The sequence below is a fragment of the Mustela nigripes genome, chromosome 11 (assembly GCF_022355385.1).
Source record: "Mustela nigripes isolate SB6536 chromosome 11, MUSNIG.SB6536, whole genome shotgun sequence".
In the NCBI taxonomy this organism is placed as follows: domain Eukaryota; kingdom Metazoa; phylum Chordata; class Mammalia; order Carnivora; family Mustelidae; genus Mustela; species Mustela nigripes.
Window position 1 is genome coordinate 3,578,010 of NC_081567.1, and position 17,343 is coordinate 3,595,352.

The window sequence follows — 17,343 nt, forward strand, 5'->3', positions numbered from 1 at the left end:
CCATCCGTGTTGTCACTGTGTTCCGATGCCTCCTTCCTTTTTACTGCTGAGTCCTATTCTGTCGTCTGGACGTACAACAGCTTGTTTATCCGTTTCCCAGTAGAGAGATAAGGGACTCATTTTTAACAGATGAAGTATATAGATAAAACTGAGAATGTTCTAGAACAGAGCTGACAGGCAAGGAGCAGCCTTCCAGATTTTGGGACGTTCCTCTCCAAAGAGTTGATATTTCCAGGAGGCTGTTACTAGTTAAACTAAAGGAGGGAAGTGAGCCTTTCTGCCTCCTCTCTGAAGAACAGAATCACCATTCTGTGGCCAACCCTTCTGCTTAGATAACCGCGGGGCCATGGCATTTGTGAGGGAAGGGGAAGGCAACTCCACATGGAGAGTTCCCATACAGAGTCAGGATCCAGAGTGCACGCCAGCAGGGAGGCAAGGACAGAGGCTGAATTCCATTCTAAACAGATGAAGTCAGGGCTTTGGAGCTGGGCATAGCTGCATGGAAAATCTCTGCAGAGTTACTTAGGTGCTTGGAGACCTGGGGGGAAATTACTTCCCTTCTCTGCACTGCAGCTTCCTTGTAAAAAAAAAAAAAAAAAAAAAAAAAAAGGAGACACTACTACCAACCCTACAGGTACCATGAGGTGATATGACTCAAAAGTGGGGCACCTGGATGGTTCACTCAGTTAAGCAACTGACTCTTGATTTTGGCTCAGGTCATGATCTCATGGGTCATGAAATTGAGCCCCATGGCAGGCTTTGAGCTCAGTGGGGAGTCTGCTTCTCCCTCTCCCTCTACCCCTCCCCCTGTTCATGTTCTCCCTCTCTCTAAAATAAGTAAGTCTTCTTAAAAAAATGGCTCAAGAGGCCACAAGAATAGACACACTTTTCACCTCTTCCTGGAGAGCCCAAAGAGCCCAGGCACCATTTTTCTTACTGATGGTTGACCCACCCATGTACCTCTCATTAAAGCCCACCACATCCTGGCAAAGTAGATATTATTATTCCAATTTGAAGGTGAGGCCATACAAGGTTAGGCCAGTGGTTCTCAACCTCGGCTGCACAAGGACGGGCAGGTCAAAAAACCGTTATCCACCCATATGATAGGATAGTACTCAGTGGTAAAAGGGAAGGACATTCTGATATCTGCTACGCATACAAACCTCAAGCATGGGATGCTGTCCCATGAGTGGAAGAAGCCAGATACAAAAGGTCTCATATTATATGGTTCTATTTATACAAAATATCCAGAATAGGCCAATCCGTAATGACAGAGATTAGAGGTTGCCGCAGGCTGGAAGGAGCAACCACTTAATGGGTACAGGATCTCCTTTTAGGGGGATTTGCCATTCACTTTAAAATGGCAAATTTGGGGATGCCTGGGTGGCTCAGTTGGTTGGACAACTGCCTTCGGCTCAGGTCATGATCCCAGAGTCCCGGGATCGAGTCCCACATCGGGTCCCAGCTCCACAGGGAGTCTGCTTCTTCCTCTGACCTTCTCCTCGCTCATGCTCTCTCACTGTCTCTCTCTCAAATAAATAAATAAAAATCTTTTTTAAAAAGCGTAAAATGGCAAATTTGGGGGGCACATGGGTGGCTCAATCAGTTGGGCATCTGATTCTTGATCTCAGCTCAGGTCCTGATCTCAGGGTTGTGAGTTCAAACCTTGTGTTGGGTTCCACACTGGGCGTGCAGCCTACTTTAAAATGAAATAAAATAGGAAATTCCATATATCAATTTCACCTTAATTTTTTTTTAATGCTAAGAAAAAAAAATCACCTAGGAAGCTTTTAAACATGCCAATGCCCCCAGCTACATCCCAGATCAAATCATCTGGAATCTCTAGAGCTCCACGGCTGGGACCCAGGCATCAGTATTAAAGCTGGGACATCAGTGGGCTGCCGAGACAGAGAAGCACTGAGTGAGGTACATGAAAAGCCCAAGCTGGAAAAATCCCAGTAAAGGAGTTAATCTGAATGTCTAACAGTAGATCAGTGGTAAAGGCATCCAAAGATGCCTGGGAAAAAAAGAGAAGAGGTGGATGGTATTGGGGTTTCTGGTCACAGAGGACTTTGGCTGCCCCTTATTTCTTTGAACTTGTAGGACTGGGTGGGAGATAAAAGGAGATTTCCCATTGCCCTATACTGTCTGAATTTTTATGGGATTATATTCAAGGTCTTTGTGTGTAATTAGAAGTCAGTTTTTTTAACTGTGTAATGACATAGGAAATGTTTGCCATATATCTTTCATCAGGTAGGAAAGTGACTATATAACTTATTATGATTATAGTAAGGTCAAAATATGTATACAGATGGAAGAAGTCCCATTAATGCACGAAAATGAAATACATATTTGTGGTGAAGCCATAGGATTCACTCTTTTTTTTTTTAAGATTTTATTTATTTATTTGACAGAGAGAGAGATCACTAGTAGAGAGGCAGGCAGAGAGAGAGAGAGAGAGAGAGAGAGAAGCAGGCTCCCTGCTGAGCAAAGAGCTCTATGCGGGACTCGATCCCAGGACCCTGAGATCATGACCTGAGCCAAAGGCAGCAGCTTAACCCACTGAGCCACCCAGGCGCCCCATAGGATTCACTCTGGATGGCATTTTTCTTCTTAAGAATTCATTTAAGGGGGGCACCTGGGCATCAGTGGGTTAAAGCCTCTGCCTTCGGTTCAGGTCATGATTCCAGAGTCCTGGGATCGAGCCCCGCATCAGTCTCTCTGCTCAGTGGGAGCCTGCTTCCCCCTCTCTCTCTGTCTCTCTGCCTACTTGTGATCTCTGTCTGTCAAATAAATAGATAAAACCTTAAAAAAAATTCATTTAAGGGTTTGGAGGGAAGAATGCCTATCAGATTACAGTGTTGTATCATGGGCTGGGAGAGATAATGGTTATGGGTGAGAATGCCCTTCCTTAGGAGACACATGCTGACGTGTTGGAGGATAAGTGTCCGGATGCCTGGAATTTATCCTCAAAAGGTTCAGAGAGAAGAGAAAGTGATAAAGCCAACATTGCAAAAGGTTAATATCCAGTGACTCTAAGTGAATGGCGCTCATGAACTTTTCTTGCAACTTTTTTAAAAAGATTTTTATTTATTTATTTAATAGACGGAGAGAGATCACAAGTAGGCAGAGAGGCAGGCAGAGAGAGAGGGGGAAACAGGCTCCCCGCTGAGCAGAGAGCCCGATGCGGGGCTAGATCCCAGGACCCTGAGATCATGACCTGAGCGGAAGGCAGAGGCTTAACCCACTGAGCCACCCAGGCGCCCCTTCTTGCAACTTTTTGATACACATTCAAAATCTTTCCGAATTAAAAGTTGGGGAAACTTTTCTTAGGGTCACTATGCCAATGCTTTTATGATGTAAAGGTTGCAGCAACAGAAGACCAGTCCTCTGCTGGGAGGTGATGTCACAGACACGATGGGATGGTCACACAGAAGACAGCAGTGGGAACTTCTGGAGCCCAAAGGGCAGCAGGAAAGGAGTGGGAAGGTGGAGGAGTGCTCAGAGGCTGGAGGTGGGGGGGTCCGCCAGGCTGGAGTGGGAGCTGGGCCTGTGGCAGGGGTCAGGAGGCAATCCCAGTCCCAGGATCCCAGCGCTGCAGCTCCAGAACCATTCCTGACTCATTCCCCAGGAAACTGACCCTGCGCTCAGTGCACAGCTGCCCAGAATAAAGGAAGTCCTGGAGGACAACATCTGGAGTTAGGCTGTCTACCCATGTCCCCCTACTCTTGTAGGGCTGACAGAGCTTTCTCAGCGGCTGCAAAATGTTGCCTTATCCCCATAACTCCCTAAAGACATTATCAATGCACCTCGGTATTACAGATCTCAAATCTGAACATTTTTAACTGATCATGAAAAGGAGAAGATAACGTGACTTTATAAAATGTTTGCATTGGCTCTCCCACTGTCCACAAGACAACAACCATACTTCCCAATACATTTCCAGTTACCAGCTTCGGAACTAGCTGGATGGGAAGGTGGGTAAGTAGACCGGAGAGAGGCAAGCGGCTTGATAGGCAAGTAACTAGGTAAGTAGATTTTTGTCTGGAAGGTTGGGTGGATGGATCCACGAATGGGAAGATGGGGAACGAATGGATGGATGGATGGATGGATGGATGGAGGGCTGGGTGAGTATGTGAGTAGGAGAGATAGGCACACAGCTTGGTAGAAAAAGAAGTGTATAGGTAGACGCAAAGTTGTCTGAATGGACGGAAGGATGGATGGCAGAAAATCTGTTTTCCAAGAGGAACACCAAATCACTTTCAAGTGTTTCCTTCAAGTAAATTATGCTTAGCTGAGGCTCAGTGTTCTGCCTAATATAGCACCGGAGTCCCAGGAGATGCCTGTTCCAGTCCTGTCTTAAAGTGGCAAGGGCTTTCCCTTCCCTCCTCCTGCCTGAGCCTTGCTGCAAAGTGAGCAGGTCCGAGATTCTGACTGCCCTCTCTCTTACACAAGGATTCAGAGACGCTGAACTACAGGCTAGGAAGTAGTGCCGCTGAGATGTGAGCCCAGACCTTCAGACTTCTGGTTTATTCTCTGCACTGCACTCACGCCCCCTTTCAGCCCTGTCTTTGGTTCTGCCATCAGTCTTTTACATGATAGTATAACATATCTGGGCTTCCTCTCCAGAATGGAGAATCTGGAGGCAAAGAATGGAAAGGACAGAGCCCTCTCCCAGCTCCTAAAATCACTGCCTCATTGGCCAGTGGTCACAGCAACCCTGGTCACAAGTGGCCCATGATCCCCAGTCCCCCCCGCCAAGCCCCAGCTTTGTCAGTCCCTCCCATCTTAGAAAGTCTAACACCAAGACTCAAAGATCTCATACACCTGGGCAAAACCCTGGTCACAACACAAGAACAAAAAGAGCCTGTGTCCCATGGGGACCTGCTTCTTTTGTTTCCTATCCCTGCCTTAGACCCCACAATTTTCCCCACCCCAAAAAAGCCCTCCCCATGGCCCATAGTCATCATGTTTCTGGGCCTCCCACATATCTTTTCTTCTGCCTAAAAATCCCTTCCCCTCCTCTCTAGCTGGAGAACTCCTATTCAGCCTTCAAAGCCCAAATCCAAAGGCCCCTCTGAAAAGCTTTTCTTGATCCTTACACCCCCATCTGGACTGGAGAGTAAACAGCTCTCTCTCACCTGTAGGTCTCTGCACAAGCCGCTGCTGTCATGGACCCCTTCTTTCTCTTCCTGGGGCATTCCTAGGCAGAGAGAGTGGCTCCTTTCTTTGGACTCCCACAATTGCCCTTGCAACGCTTATCATAGCACCTGCGACATGGCCGTGGGTGCTTCAGGGTCAGTCTTGGCCCCCAAACTGCAAACAAGGGCCTGTCCCCAATTTACCTTCATCTTCCTGGTACCAGGGCACAGGCAGGCATGCAACAGGTAAGGCCCATGTCAACTACCTGAATCGCCCATCATCTCAGTGTTTATGAAGTCATTACGACTTGAGAGATAACAAGTTAAGAAAAGTCCCGGCTTTTAAAACCTTCCAAAAATTTTGGAGCAGACAGACTCCCAAGATGTCTGGGTCAATCCAGCCAGGATGAGAGGTTAGTCCAAGGTCATGCAACCTAAGAGACGGGCCCAGGAGCTGAACGGGAAAAGCAGAAGATGTGATGGGAAACCCTAGGGGAGAGACCTCGGAGAGAAGGGTGGGAAACACTACTTTTTTCCCCTTATATTTCTGCATTCATTGTTTCACCGGTTCCAGTGTCCATCTACTACATCAGTAATTTTTTAAAATCTCATCGAAAAAAAATCTTAAACACGGAAGTCCGTATTTGGAATCCGTATTCGAGACCAGGCGTTCTCAAAACGACCGCATCAGAGTTGGGGGAGGGAAGCGGCTGGTCGCAAGGAGAATGCTGGAAACTACCCAAAAATGCTCCTCCAGGGCAGGAGGGACAGAAACTGAGGGAGCCACACCATGGAACAGCGGACTGGGTGGACAGGCCGGCAGCTGCACAGGGAACCCGGCGCACATCTGAGACACGGCGCTGGACCACGGTACCGCTCTTCGGCTCTATTTCTAGAAATTTCAAAGAATCAGCCACAGGAGGCTTTGGTGATAAAAACCTGGACAATGGGTACCCTCGGGAGTGGGGGACAGTGTCTGGAGCGCGCCTAAGGGGGGGTGTCTGGTACTGTTTGACACTTTGATCTAGGTGCTGATTCCCCAGCGGGTCTGGGGTTTGACTAGAAGCGAAAGGCAGGCTCTCCTGTAGGTTATCATCCCGCAGAAGCCCGCAGAGCAGCCCCACGCTCCCGAGGGCTAGGTCTGGGTGGGGTCTGAAAAGGGAAGCTTTTCGGGGTGCCTGGCTGGCTCAGTGGGTGAAGCATGGAATACCTGACCTCAGGGTTGTGGGTTCAAGCCCTACATTAGGTGTAGAGATTACTTAAAAATAAAATATTTTTTAAAAAAGGGGTGGAGGATGGCTTTTTAAACCATTTCTGCCCCAGGCAGGGCCGAGGGTGGCTGACCTGCCGGGTACCCACCGCCTGGACCCCCCAGCACATCCCAGCTGCTCACCGCCCCTCTTGTCAGGTCCAGCCTCGGAGCTGCTGCAGTTTCTCCCTCTCCTCCCAGCCCAGGCCCAGGGCTGTAGCCCCCAGAGAGAAGCCGCCTTCCTCTCCCAGGAAAACTAGAGCGGCCGGCCCTTCCGGACGGGGCCGTGCCTGGCAGCGGGCAGCCCTGGGATCCCAGGACAGAGGACTAAAGAGATGCGTCCAGGCTTCCACACAAAAGGGGATCTGTTTGTCTGTCCCACAGAGGCCAGGGCAGCCCAGGGCCAAGCTGGCCCTGGGCCCTGAGAGCCTCCCCTTCTCCAGCTTGGCCCCAGGATGCTTCTTTGTGTCCATTCATGAATGCAGGCCCCTCCTGGGTGCAGACAGCATTTTGGCTCAGGCTTTGGGAGAGAGTTTTTGGGCCGGTGCCTCCCCACAGTGGTCTCAAGATCAAAATCCCCAGGGAAAGCGAGTGGGAACAGGAAGGGGGAAATTGAGGAAGGGGTGAGAAGGGGACAGGGGAACTCTGTCACCGTCTGTAGGAGGGAACACAGGCCTCAGGGCATTCCATGTGGACAGCACCTGGAGGTGTGTACCTGGAAGGACTGGCCGGACAGACCTGGACAGACCCCAGCCCCAGCGCCGTACCCTTCCTGCGGCTCCCTGGGGAACGTCCTCCCCTCTGGGATAATGAGAGTCCCCATCTCTGAAGCAGGGACCACCCCTGTCCCCTGCCTCACTGAAGTTGCTGGAAGACAGCAAGTGAGAGACCTTTTGAACCAGAAATCCTAGGTTGGGCGGGGGGCCTTCCACAGTCCTTGCAACAAAAGCAGAGGCAAGCCCACCCCCCCACACCCAAGCGCGCAATGGTTTCCTGCCTGTGGCACTCGGCCTATGCCAGGGACACAGTGAGCCGAGGAGGGTGCCAGGCCTCTGTGCCCAGTGGGGAGCATCCGACGCCTGCCCCACACGGCCTCCCAAGCAGAACCAGCTTGCTTCTTAACAAACCCCTCGGCGGCTGCGTGCCCTTCCCTGGGCTCATTCCCCACTCTCTTGATGTGCCTTGGGATCACCTCTCACACTCGCTGCTTGCCTTTGGGTCCTTGTCTTGGGGTCTGCTGCTGGGGAGACCCAAACTCAGGCAGCTTATCTGTGACTTAAGAGTCGGCCTCTCCGGACACCAGCCACAAGGCCCCCGGGCAAGCAAGCACCATCACTTCTCGGTGCGTCCAGTCCCATCTGGGGATGCGGCTGTGACACCAGAAGGCTTGTTTGTACAGCACTCCACGGTTCGCAAGGCTCGCTCACACCCCACCCCCTGGCTCCTCCAGGCGACAGCTGCCTGAGCCTGGGACCTATGCCTGAGCCTGGGACCTACACCTGCTCGGTTCACTGACGCTTTCCCTGGGGCAGAGCCTGAAATGAATCTGAAGTCACTCCTCACCTCCCCTCCAAAGCCCTCGGAGCTTGCGGGGCGGGGGAGGGGGGGGGCGATGCTTCCTAGCCCATTTTTCCAAAGAGGAAATGAGGCTCATAAAGGCGGCCAGCAGAGTACAGCCAGACCCTGACTTAGGGATGCAAGGGCTTCTCGGGGACCATGGCTCTGGCTCTGCCACCAAAACGCGTGGCCTGCAGCCTCCCGCAGACGAGGCCGCCCTGGCCTCCCTGACCCATCCCCATCTCAGTGGTCTTCCCCTCCCTGCTACCACGATGGGACTACAATCCAGAACATCCCCCCTGAGAGCTCATGGAAAACATCCCTTTCATAGTGACGGCCCCTGGAACGACTAGCCCTGCCAACCTAGCGTCACCGACGGCCCTCCCGGGACAGGCAGAACCACAGGAACCCCGAAGCAGAGGGCGGGGGATATGCAGAAGCTGGATTTCCACCCAGCTCCATTACCTATGACCAAGATTCAGGTACCCATCCCTGAGCACGGAGGCTGCCTGCTAGGAGATCTACACCTCTCTGGGACCAAAGGCACACATACACACACATGTACACACACATGTGCACACACACACACACACACACACTCACAATCTTAGAATATCTACTCTACAAACAGACTCATTCACTTTGTCCTCCGGAGGCCTTTCTTGCCCAAAAATGAACCATGGTTTTCTCTTGGATGAATAATGAAGATCCCACCACTTGGGTACACTAAGTGCAGAGAAGTTTGCGGGGGGGGGGGGGGCAGGCGGGGGGATGGTGCTGAGCAGCCGGATATTCAAAAGGAGCCAAGGGACCCCAAGATCAATCTTGGCATCAACGGAAATGGGGAAGTCAGATGTCTAATACCCCCCTGGAGAGACGCACGGTGAAGTGTCTTCCCTTTCTGGCCAAGAACGTGATCCTGAACCTGATCTAGCCTCCACAGGTATGCTAGCTAACACAGCGCGAGCCCCATGTGGTTAAGGAAATACACCTTCTCTAAAACTAGGTAAAAGTTACAATTCAAGCGCATCAGTAGCACAAGGGAATTATTGCCAACACTCTCAGGTTAGGGAAAACCTGTCCTCACCAGCTAGAGATGTGCACTGAAATCAGACCCTCCGGGATTTGTCATCAAATATGGTGGCAGAGAGAAGAAAGATGAAGCAACTTTGGCGAAACGTTGGTAACCGTCAAGTTCAGGCTACAGGGCGTCGGGGGTTCATTCTTCTCTCTGCTTTTATGAATGAAAGTTTTCATCAGGTGAGGACTGGAGTATTTACACAATCGCAAAGTAATCCCTCCCCGCAAAGGCTACCAATTTCCGAAACCAACAATAACTTTTATAGACAGAAAACCTGAAGGACATCAACGTGAGCAAGCGATTGGGGTTCACTGCCCGTTACGAGGCGCCTAGAAGGACTGGCATCGCTTCCACCAAAAACACGGAGACCAAAAACATGGAGCCTCAGTCTAACCACGAGACCCCCAAACAGAACCCAGGGACCCCCACACTGGGACAGCCTCCAGAACACCCGGCCTGGACACCTCGGGCCCAGGAAACATGGACGTCTGACAGGAAGATGGGGGGTGAATTCTGGATTTGATGAGGTTAAGGAAACAGCGCAGGGCACCCCGAATCGGACTTGGCAGCCGGGACAGTGATGGGGCAAAGTGGCAAAGTCGGAATCTGGAAGGTTCATGAAATAACCTTGCATCGATGTTCACATTCCTTTTTTTTTTTTCCTCCTCTTTCCCTTGCATTTAATAAATGACCTACATGTGTGCCCGTTTTCAGCTAGGTTTCATTTATTTATTTATCTTCTTTTTTTCATCATGGTAAAATATTCTCAGTGTAGACTTTACTGTCTTAACCAGTTTTCAGGGTCCAGTTCAGGGGTGACAAGCACGTTCACCCTGTTGAGAAGCCGCCACCACTATCGGGCTCCAGAATGTTCCATTCCCCCCCACACTGAGACTCTCTCCCCAGGACACACTGACCCCCACCCCCTCCTCAGGAAACGCAACAAGCTGCAATCCTATCTGATGGCTCTCTTTCCTTTTTGGCCACACCTGCCTCCTCTCACTCCACTGGGCTCAGGTGGAACCACATACCATCACCCCTGACAAGCCACGCCTGACTCCCACACTCCATGCTCCAAAGGATCTAGACTTGACATAGCCCTTCCCCCCTGACCCCGGTGACAGGCTCAGGAGTGGCCATGCGATCCAAGCCAGGACACAGACACTCGAGTCCAGGATAGTGGTGATCCTGCCAGGAAAGAGAAACTCTGGGTCCACAAAGGCTGCGAGCAGTCCAGACAATGCAGCCCCCAGAGGAAAGAGAGCCCAGAGACAAAGAGAGACAGCCCGGGTCCTCTTTGAGACCCTGGATCCAGCTGCACCTGAACCCAGACACTCCTGAACTTTTTCAGTTCTGGACACAAACTCATTTCTTTTTTCTGATATTCCCTTCTCTCTCTACCTCCCTTCCTCTGTCCTGCCTTCCTTCTCTCTCCTCTAAGCCAGTTCAAGTTGAGGTTTTCTGTTATTACTTACGCCTGAGAGTACATGGCTGACCCTCAAGCACCAGCCCCCCCACCCCCAAGCCCCGGGCACTCGAGCAGAAACCGTGCCCATCTTTCCCTGCATGCTTGTCACATTTCAATTCTGCCATCACTCACATGGTATTATTGGGAAACTGAGTCCTCCCCTAAAGCATGAGCTTCCATATGTCTCGGATGGAGCCCGCGATTCTGCATTTCTGACAAGCACTAGGTGACGCCAGTGTAACTGATCCATGGAGAACCCTGCAGAGCGGCCTTAGAGGGTCCTGCTCTCACCAACACCCACAAACCAACTTAAAGGATCCTCGTGCATCTGGGTCACGGGGGATCCAGTGCTCATCACTGGCAACAGTCCGAGCTATCGCCCCAGCCATCTACTTTAACCCAGGCAAGACCCAGGAGAGGACTTCTCCACCTCTCTTGTCCCGTGTCCTTGAGACCAAAGACAATTGCAAACCCATACAGTGGAGTACTGTTCAGCCCTAAAGAGGAAGGAAACTCAGACACAAGGGATGAACCTTGCGGACATTCTGCAGAGTGAAATAAGCCAGCCACAAAAGGACAAACGCTATATGACTCTACTTACGAGAGATCCCCAGAGTCATCGGAGTCCCAGAGACGGAAAGCAGACGGTGGTGCCAGGGGCCGGGGGAGGAGAGGCAGGAAGGGGGTATGTGATGGGACCAGAGTGGGCGTGATGATGCACAGTGACGTGAACGAGCTTTTATGCCCCTGAACAGGACACCTAAAAACGGCTAAGATGGTAAATGCAATGTTAGGTATACTTTATCACATTAAGAATGAAAAGACCGTGTCCATGTGCTGTGGAGGTCTGTGGGTGACACCAGATAATGGGGAAGACATGGCCAGCCCCAGTGCTGAGGTCAGAGGGAAGCCCCATTAACCCATCCATCAAAGCCTTGCTCTCGGGAGACATGGCACACGTGTGCCTACCCGAGAGTCACTGCCCAGCGGTCTCAGCCGCCGTGTCCCACTCTGCCCATGGTTCCAGGCTCCATATATACTCAGGACCTGACCCAGAATTCCCAACAGGGGCACATGGCAGCCAAGGAACACCATGCACGATTCATAAATTCATATCAACCCCGAACTTGCCCTCATCGGGGCCCGATGTGCCCACCAGAGACATGATACCTACTCTTCACCTTGGCTCTAGAGGTGAGAAGTTTCCTTTTCATAAGAGGAGACTCCATCACACTTGCAAAAAAATAAAATAAAATAAAATAAAAATACTTCAGCTGTACTTAAGCCCTTAAATAAACAAAATACACATACTTTATTTTACGTAAATACTTTCTGACTTCAAGTTTTATGCTTATTAATCTTCATTTGTATTTTGCCTTTCAAATTTAAGAAAAGTTTGGATACTCTAGAGTATCAATTTTTTATATATTTGGTTTACTTTATAATTGTGGGGTATCTTTTATTTTTATTTATTTATTTTTTAAAGATTTTATTTATTTGACAGAGGGAGAGAGAGCACATGCAGGGGGAGCAGGAGAGGGAGAAGCAGGCTCCCTGTTGAGCAGGGAGCACGATATGGGACTCGATCCCAAGACCCCAATATCATGACCTGAGCCAAGGCAGATGCTTATTAACTGACTGAGTCATCCAAGCACCCCTAGATTTGATTTAAATAACCACAGGTAGGGCCACGTGGATGGTTCAGTGGGTTAAGTGTCTGACTCTTGGTCTCAGCTCAAGTCTTGATCTCAGGGTTGTGGGTTCAAACCTAGCGTCACCCTCCATACTGGGCATGGAGCAGACTCTAATTACTTAATTAATTTAAATAAATAAATAGATAGATAGATAGATAGATAGATAAATAAATCAAGAGCCACAGGTGGCCTAGTGCGACTGCCCTGAATTACACAACTCTAGATGATTACTAGAACCCAACTTAAAGGGAAAATCTTGAGTGGAAATAACATAATTAATGATTTTGCTGCAATGAAGAGAAAAATAACTGGTATGAAATATACAGCAATGAACAAATTATGCATGCCTCTATCTTACTCCCCATTCAGGCATGGCTGGTCCAGCCATAAATGCCAAGGCACCCGCGGCCAGCCTTCAACCGCCCGAGGTCCACGCTTTACCAGAGTGTTCCATTTTTGTCATTATAGAAGTATATTTGTCCAAGAGGACAGAACCTGTTTTGTTGAAAAGCCTGTTAGCTAGATTTTCAACTTAAAATATTCAGACATATGGTGTGTGGGCTTCCCGCAGGACACTTGCTCTGGCCCCATCATTGCTCAGGACGGGCCTGTCGGTGAACGAAGGAGGCGGCACACAGAGAGCACGAGCTCTGGCCCTGTGCCACAAACACAGGTGACCGTAGGGATGGAGATCCCCATGGTTGTGTGGGAGGCAGAAAAGAAAAGCACGGTCCAGATGTGAACCTCACTATGTGCTCTGGGACCAGGAGCAAACCATGTAAGGATAAAAAACAGTAACTCCTGGGGCGCCTGGGTGGCTCAGTGGGTTAAAGCCTCTGCCTTCAGCTCAGGTCATGATCCCAGGGTCCTGGGATCAAGCCCCGCATCTGGCTCTCTGCTCGGCGGGAGCCTGCTTCCCCTCTCTCTCTCTGCCTGCCTCTCTGCCTACTTGTGATCTCTGCCTGTCAAATAAATAAACAAACAAACAACAACAACAAAAAAAACAGTAACTTCTGCCCCCAACAGCTAAGGGCCAAAGGAGATGGTGAAAGGAAGGTGCACGGTCCAAGAAGGGTGCCATGGGTCGGTGACGAAGTTGCCTACTTAAGAGAACCCAGCAAAGAGATGAGCAGAATCAGAACACAAGCTCCAAGCTCCTTCCACTCCTGCTCCCCAAGGATACCGCTGTGGGAAGAGCTGGGCCCTGACCTTCATGTGGCCTTAGCGGCAACTTCAAACCCGTGGCAAGAACAGAGCGATGGGGGCCATTCCTGGGGGCACCCCAAGACCTGGTCCTTATAAACTGGGCAGTCAGTGAGCATCACAGGGAACTGAGACCCACAGGTGTTGGCTAATGCCCAGAGGTTAATTTCCTTGCCCAAAGGTGCACAGCCACTAGTCATTCACCAGATCTAACTGGTACCTACTCAGATGACAGGTGCTATTCTGGGCCCCAGGGAGGCAACAATGGGCACAGACAGCGGAGACGACTCTTCCCAGCCTCCCTTGCAGGAAGGCGTGGCCACATGCGTAAGTCTCCCCCTGGGAATGGGAACTGTCTTGTAGGACACGGAGAATCCAGCTTGGTTTTCTTCCCAAGTCAAGAATTAGAACACTGCCAGGACCCAGAAGCACCCTGTGTATTCTCCCCTCCCCTAGAGGTAACCACTGAGCTGATTTTGCAATAATCATGTTCTTGCTTTCCACATACCTTCCTTCTTCTGCATTCCTAAACAACAGTTGGTTTGCGTGTTTTTAAGCGTTGAATGATGGGATTCATACCTTCCTTTGTGTTTTGCTATCACTCAACACATCTATGAGATCTATCAACACGGCTGACTGAATGGGAAAGTCACCCTCCTGCAGGGTCTTTATGGATATCCACCATGCTACCGATGACCTTTGGGATGTCTCCAGGTCTTGCTTATCACGAACAACACTGATGAGAAAATTCTTGTCCGTTTCCAGTGACGCACGTGTGCACAGGTTCCTCCAGGGAAGATCCCCAACGAAAAACGAAAAACGAGCAGCTTTTGCAAAACAATCGGTCTTTTTACACTTTGTGTCCTCTTGTTTGTCTTTTTCTCATTGTAGTTGTTTACATGTTCTGGACGTTAATTATCTTGGTGGGTAAATGTGCTGCAAATATATCCTTCAAATTTACTTCCTTCATGGCATTTTTCAGTGACTAGAAATCCATAATTCTTGGGGTGCCTGGGTAGCTCAGTGGGTTAAAGCCTCTGCCTTCGGCTCAGGTCATGATCCCAGGGTCCTGGGATCAAGCCCCACATCAGGCTCTCTGCTCCGCGGGGAGCCTCCTTCCTCCTCTTTCTCTGCCTGCCTCTCTGCCTACTTGAAATCTCTGTCAAATAAATAAATAAAATATTTCTTAAAAATCCATAATTCTTCATGCAGTCTGGTTTACCCATCTACCCTGTAATGATCTTAACTTTTTGTGCCTTCAGAAATCTTTACCTAACACGAAATCCAAAAGATAGTCTTTCCTATTTTCTAAAAGTTTTCATTTTTTAAAAATTTCACTTCTAAGATTTTTAATCCATCCAGAAATGTGGTAGGGCTCCAGTTTCACTGTTTCTGTCTGGATAACGAATTGTCTCAGTACCGTTTATTCAATGGACGAGGCTTGCCTCGTCTGATCAGCAATACTACCTTTCTCAAAAACCAATGTCTTTATAGGCATGAATCTGTTTCTGCCCTCTTTATTCTGTTCCACTGGCCAATCTGCCTAGCCCTGCACCAACACTACAGTCTTTAATTCCTATAGCTTCATAATAAATGTATTTCTTGATCTAGGCAGACCATTCAAGGGTTCCGGTTAGAACCTGAAAGATGAGCTGGTCCAACCACCCAATGAAAAACAGAGGCTCAACAAGAAAAAACATCTTTTACAGTATCATACAGCATTTAACTTGGAACAAGGTTAAGGGCTGAATGGTTGTGTTCTCCCTCCTCCCCACAAAAAAATTATTTTTTTTTTAAGAGATTTTATTTGACAGAGAGTGAGATCACAAGAAACAGAGAGGCAGAGAGGGGGGAAGCAGGCTCCCTGCTGAGCAGAGAGCCTGATGTGGGGCTCGATCCCAGGACCCTGAGATCATGACCTGAGTCGAAGGCAGAGGCTTAACCCACTGAGCCACCCAGGCGCCCCCCCACACACAAAAAATTCTTACGCTGAAATCTTATTTCCAGTGTGATGGCATCTGGAGGTGGGACATGTAGGACATAATTAGTTCAAGGGGACGGGGCCCTCATGAATGAGATTAGTGCCCTTCTAAGAGGCCAGAGAGCAGCTCCTTCTCTTTCTGCCACATGAAGATACAACGAGAAGTCTGTAGTCCGTAACCCAAAAGATGGCCCTCGCCAGGACCCAATCATGCCGGCACCCTGATCTCAGACCTCCAGCCTCCAGAACTACGAGAAATCATTTTCTATTGTTTATAAGCCATCAGTCTACGGTGCTTCCTTACAGCAGCCCGAACTAAATGAAACAAACGCACATCTCTCGTCCTGGAGGATATTCCTGTGCTATTAAACACGGCAGCCGCCGGGCATGTCGGGCTCTTGAGCACTTGAAAAATAGCTAGTCCAAACCGAGACGGGCCATGAGTATAAAATACACAAATAGATCTCAAAGACTTGCTGAGAGAATGAAATGCAAAGAGAATGTTAAGTATCTCATGAATGATTCATTCATATTGATGACATGTTGAAATGCAACATTTTGCATATTAAGGATCAATTACAATACATTTTTTAAGTAATTTCACTGTTTTTTGCCTTAGAAAATCAATCACACTAAATTGAATGGCTACTAAAAAACGTACAATTACGCATGTGGCTGGTGTGACATTTCTACTGGATGACGCTAGCTCATACTATTAAAGTCACTCAATCAGGAAGCCTTTATTAAGAACCTAACTAGTGGGCTGTGCCAGGGTAAGGGCCATGCCACAAGGAAGGGAACAGAAATAGTTCTAATTGATGTCCTCTACTTCCTCCCTGGACTTGTCACCCATAGAACAGAACCGAAAAAGCTCCTGGTCCAGCCCCTGGCACAGCTGGAGAGCTCTAACCCAGCCAGGGAGGGCAGCACCAGAGTCCAAATCTACAGCTCATTCAGAACAACCCTCCTGTCCTTACAAATCAACCAGCGGAGATCCAGAGAGGTTGAGACACTGACCCGAGACCACACAGCAGATGCAGGACAGGCGAAGGCCCATGGTACCATGGTACAGGCTTCAGAGCTCATTCTGCGCCTGTTTGCACCTGCGGCCTCAAGTCCTGGAATCTGCCCTTTCCTTCCAGCGAACCCTCTATCAACTTCTACCTCAGAATAGCATACAGGACCGTTGAGAATAAGCCTTTGAAAATCTAAGTGCCCATATCAGAGAGGATTCCATGGATTGGGGCAGCCAGTCCCTCCCACCTTCCAGCCAAATGAAAACCCACAAGAACTTCCCCATGTGCCCCCTTCCAGTGGGACTCCCCAACCTCACGAAGAAGACATGCACAGCCTCCCCCCTACCCATGCCATGCTCAGCCTGGACATCTCTGATCAAGCTCTGCCATCTGACCAGAACGTGTGAAGACCTCCTGGGGACAGGGACCCTCAGCAATTGTCAGGAGACAATGAGCCACATAGATGTGAATATCAAAAATGATGCCACTCTGGGGCGCCTGGGTGGCTCAGCGGGTTAAAGCCTCTCCCTTCTGCTCTGGTCGTGATCTCAGGGTCCTGGGATAGAGCCCCATATTAGGCTCTCTGCCCAGCAGGGAGCCTGTTTCTCTCTCTCTAACTGGCTGCCTCTCAGCCTACTTGTGGTCTTTCTCTGTCAAATAAATAAATGGGATCTTTAAAAAAAAAAAAAAAAAAAGATGCCACTCTGTCTCAAATTCACCCCCTGCCTACCCCACCCAGAAGCAGCAGACCCAAGGGGCAGGGCAAAAAGTCAGCAGAGCAGGCTGGGTGCCCCACCTGGGTGCCCAAGCACAGGCAAACGCCCACACTCCTGAAACAGCTTGTCCTCCCTCAAGACCTCTAGGGGCTGAGGGCTACTTCTAGGAAAGGTTTTCCTGCCGGCTTTCAGGCAAGCAGACCCCCAAAAATCTCAGAGAAACAATGGTTCTGAACC

General features: G+C 49.6%; 1 protein-coding gene across 10 annotated transcripts in view; it reads right to left on the minus strand.

The window, feature by feature from the left end:
* MMD2 (monocyte to macrophage differentiation associated 2) overlaps positions 1–17,343 on the minus strand; it is a 39,357-nt gene that overhangs the window by 20,398 nt on the left and 1,616 nt on the right. Inside the window, exons 1-2 of one of the 10 annotated variants that reach the window (XM_059414338.1) lie at positions 6,535–6,634; positions 5,142–5,203 (exon numbers count right to left, since the gene is read on the minus strand). The exons of 7 other annotated variants lie outside the window; for them this stretch is intronic. In XM_059414338.1, the coding sequence (XP_059270321.1) occupies positions 5,142–5,173 (32 nt within the window). In that variant the 5' untranslated portion in view covers positions 5,174–5,203; positions 6,535–6,634. Of the gene's footprint in view, positions 1–5,141; positions 5,261–6,534; positions 6,635–17,343 lie in introns of those variants that run through there. 2 more of the 10 variants (XM_059414341.1, XM_059414340.1) reach the window with 2 other exon arrangements.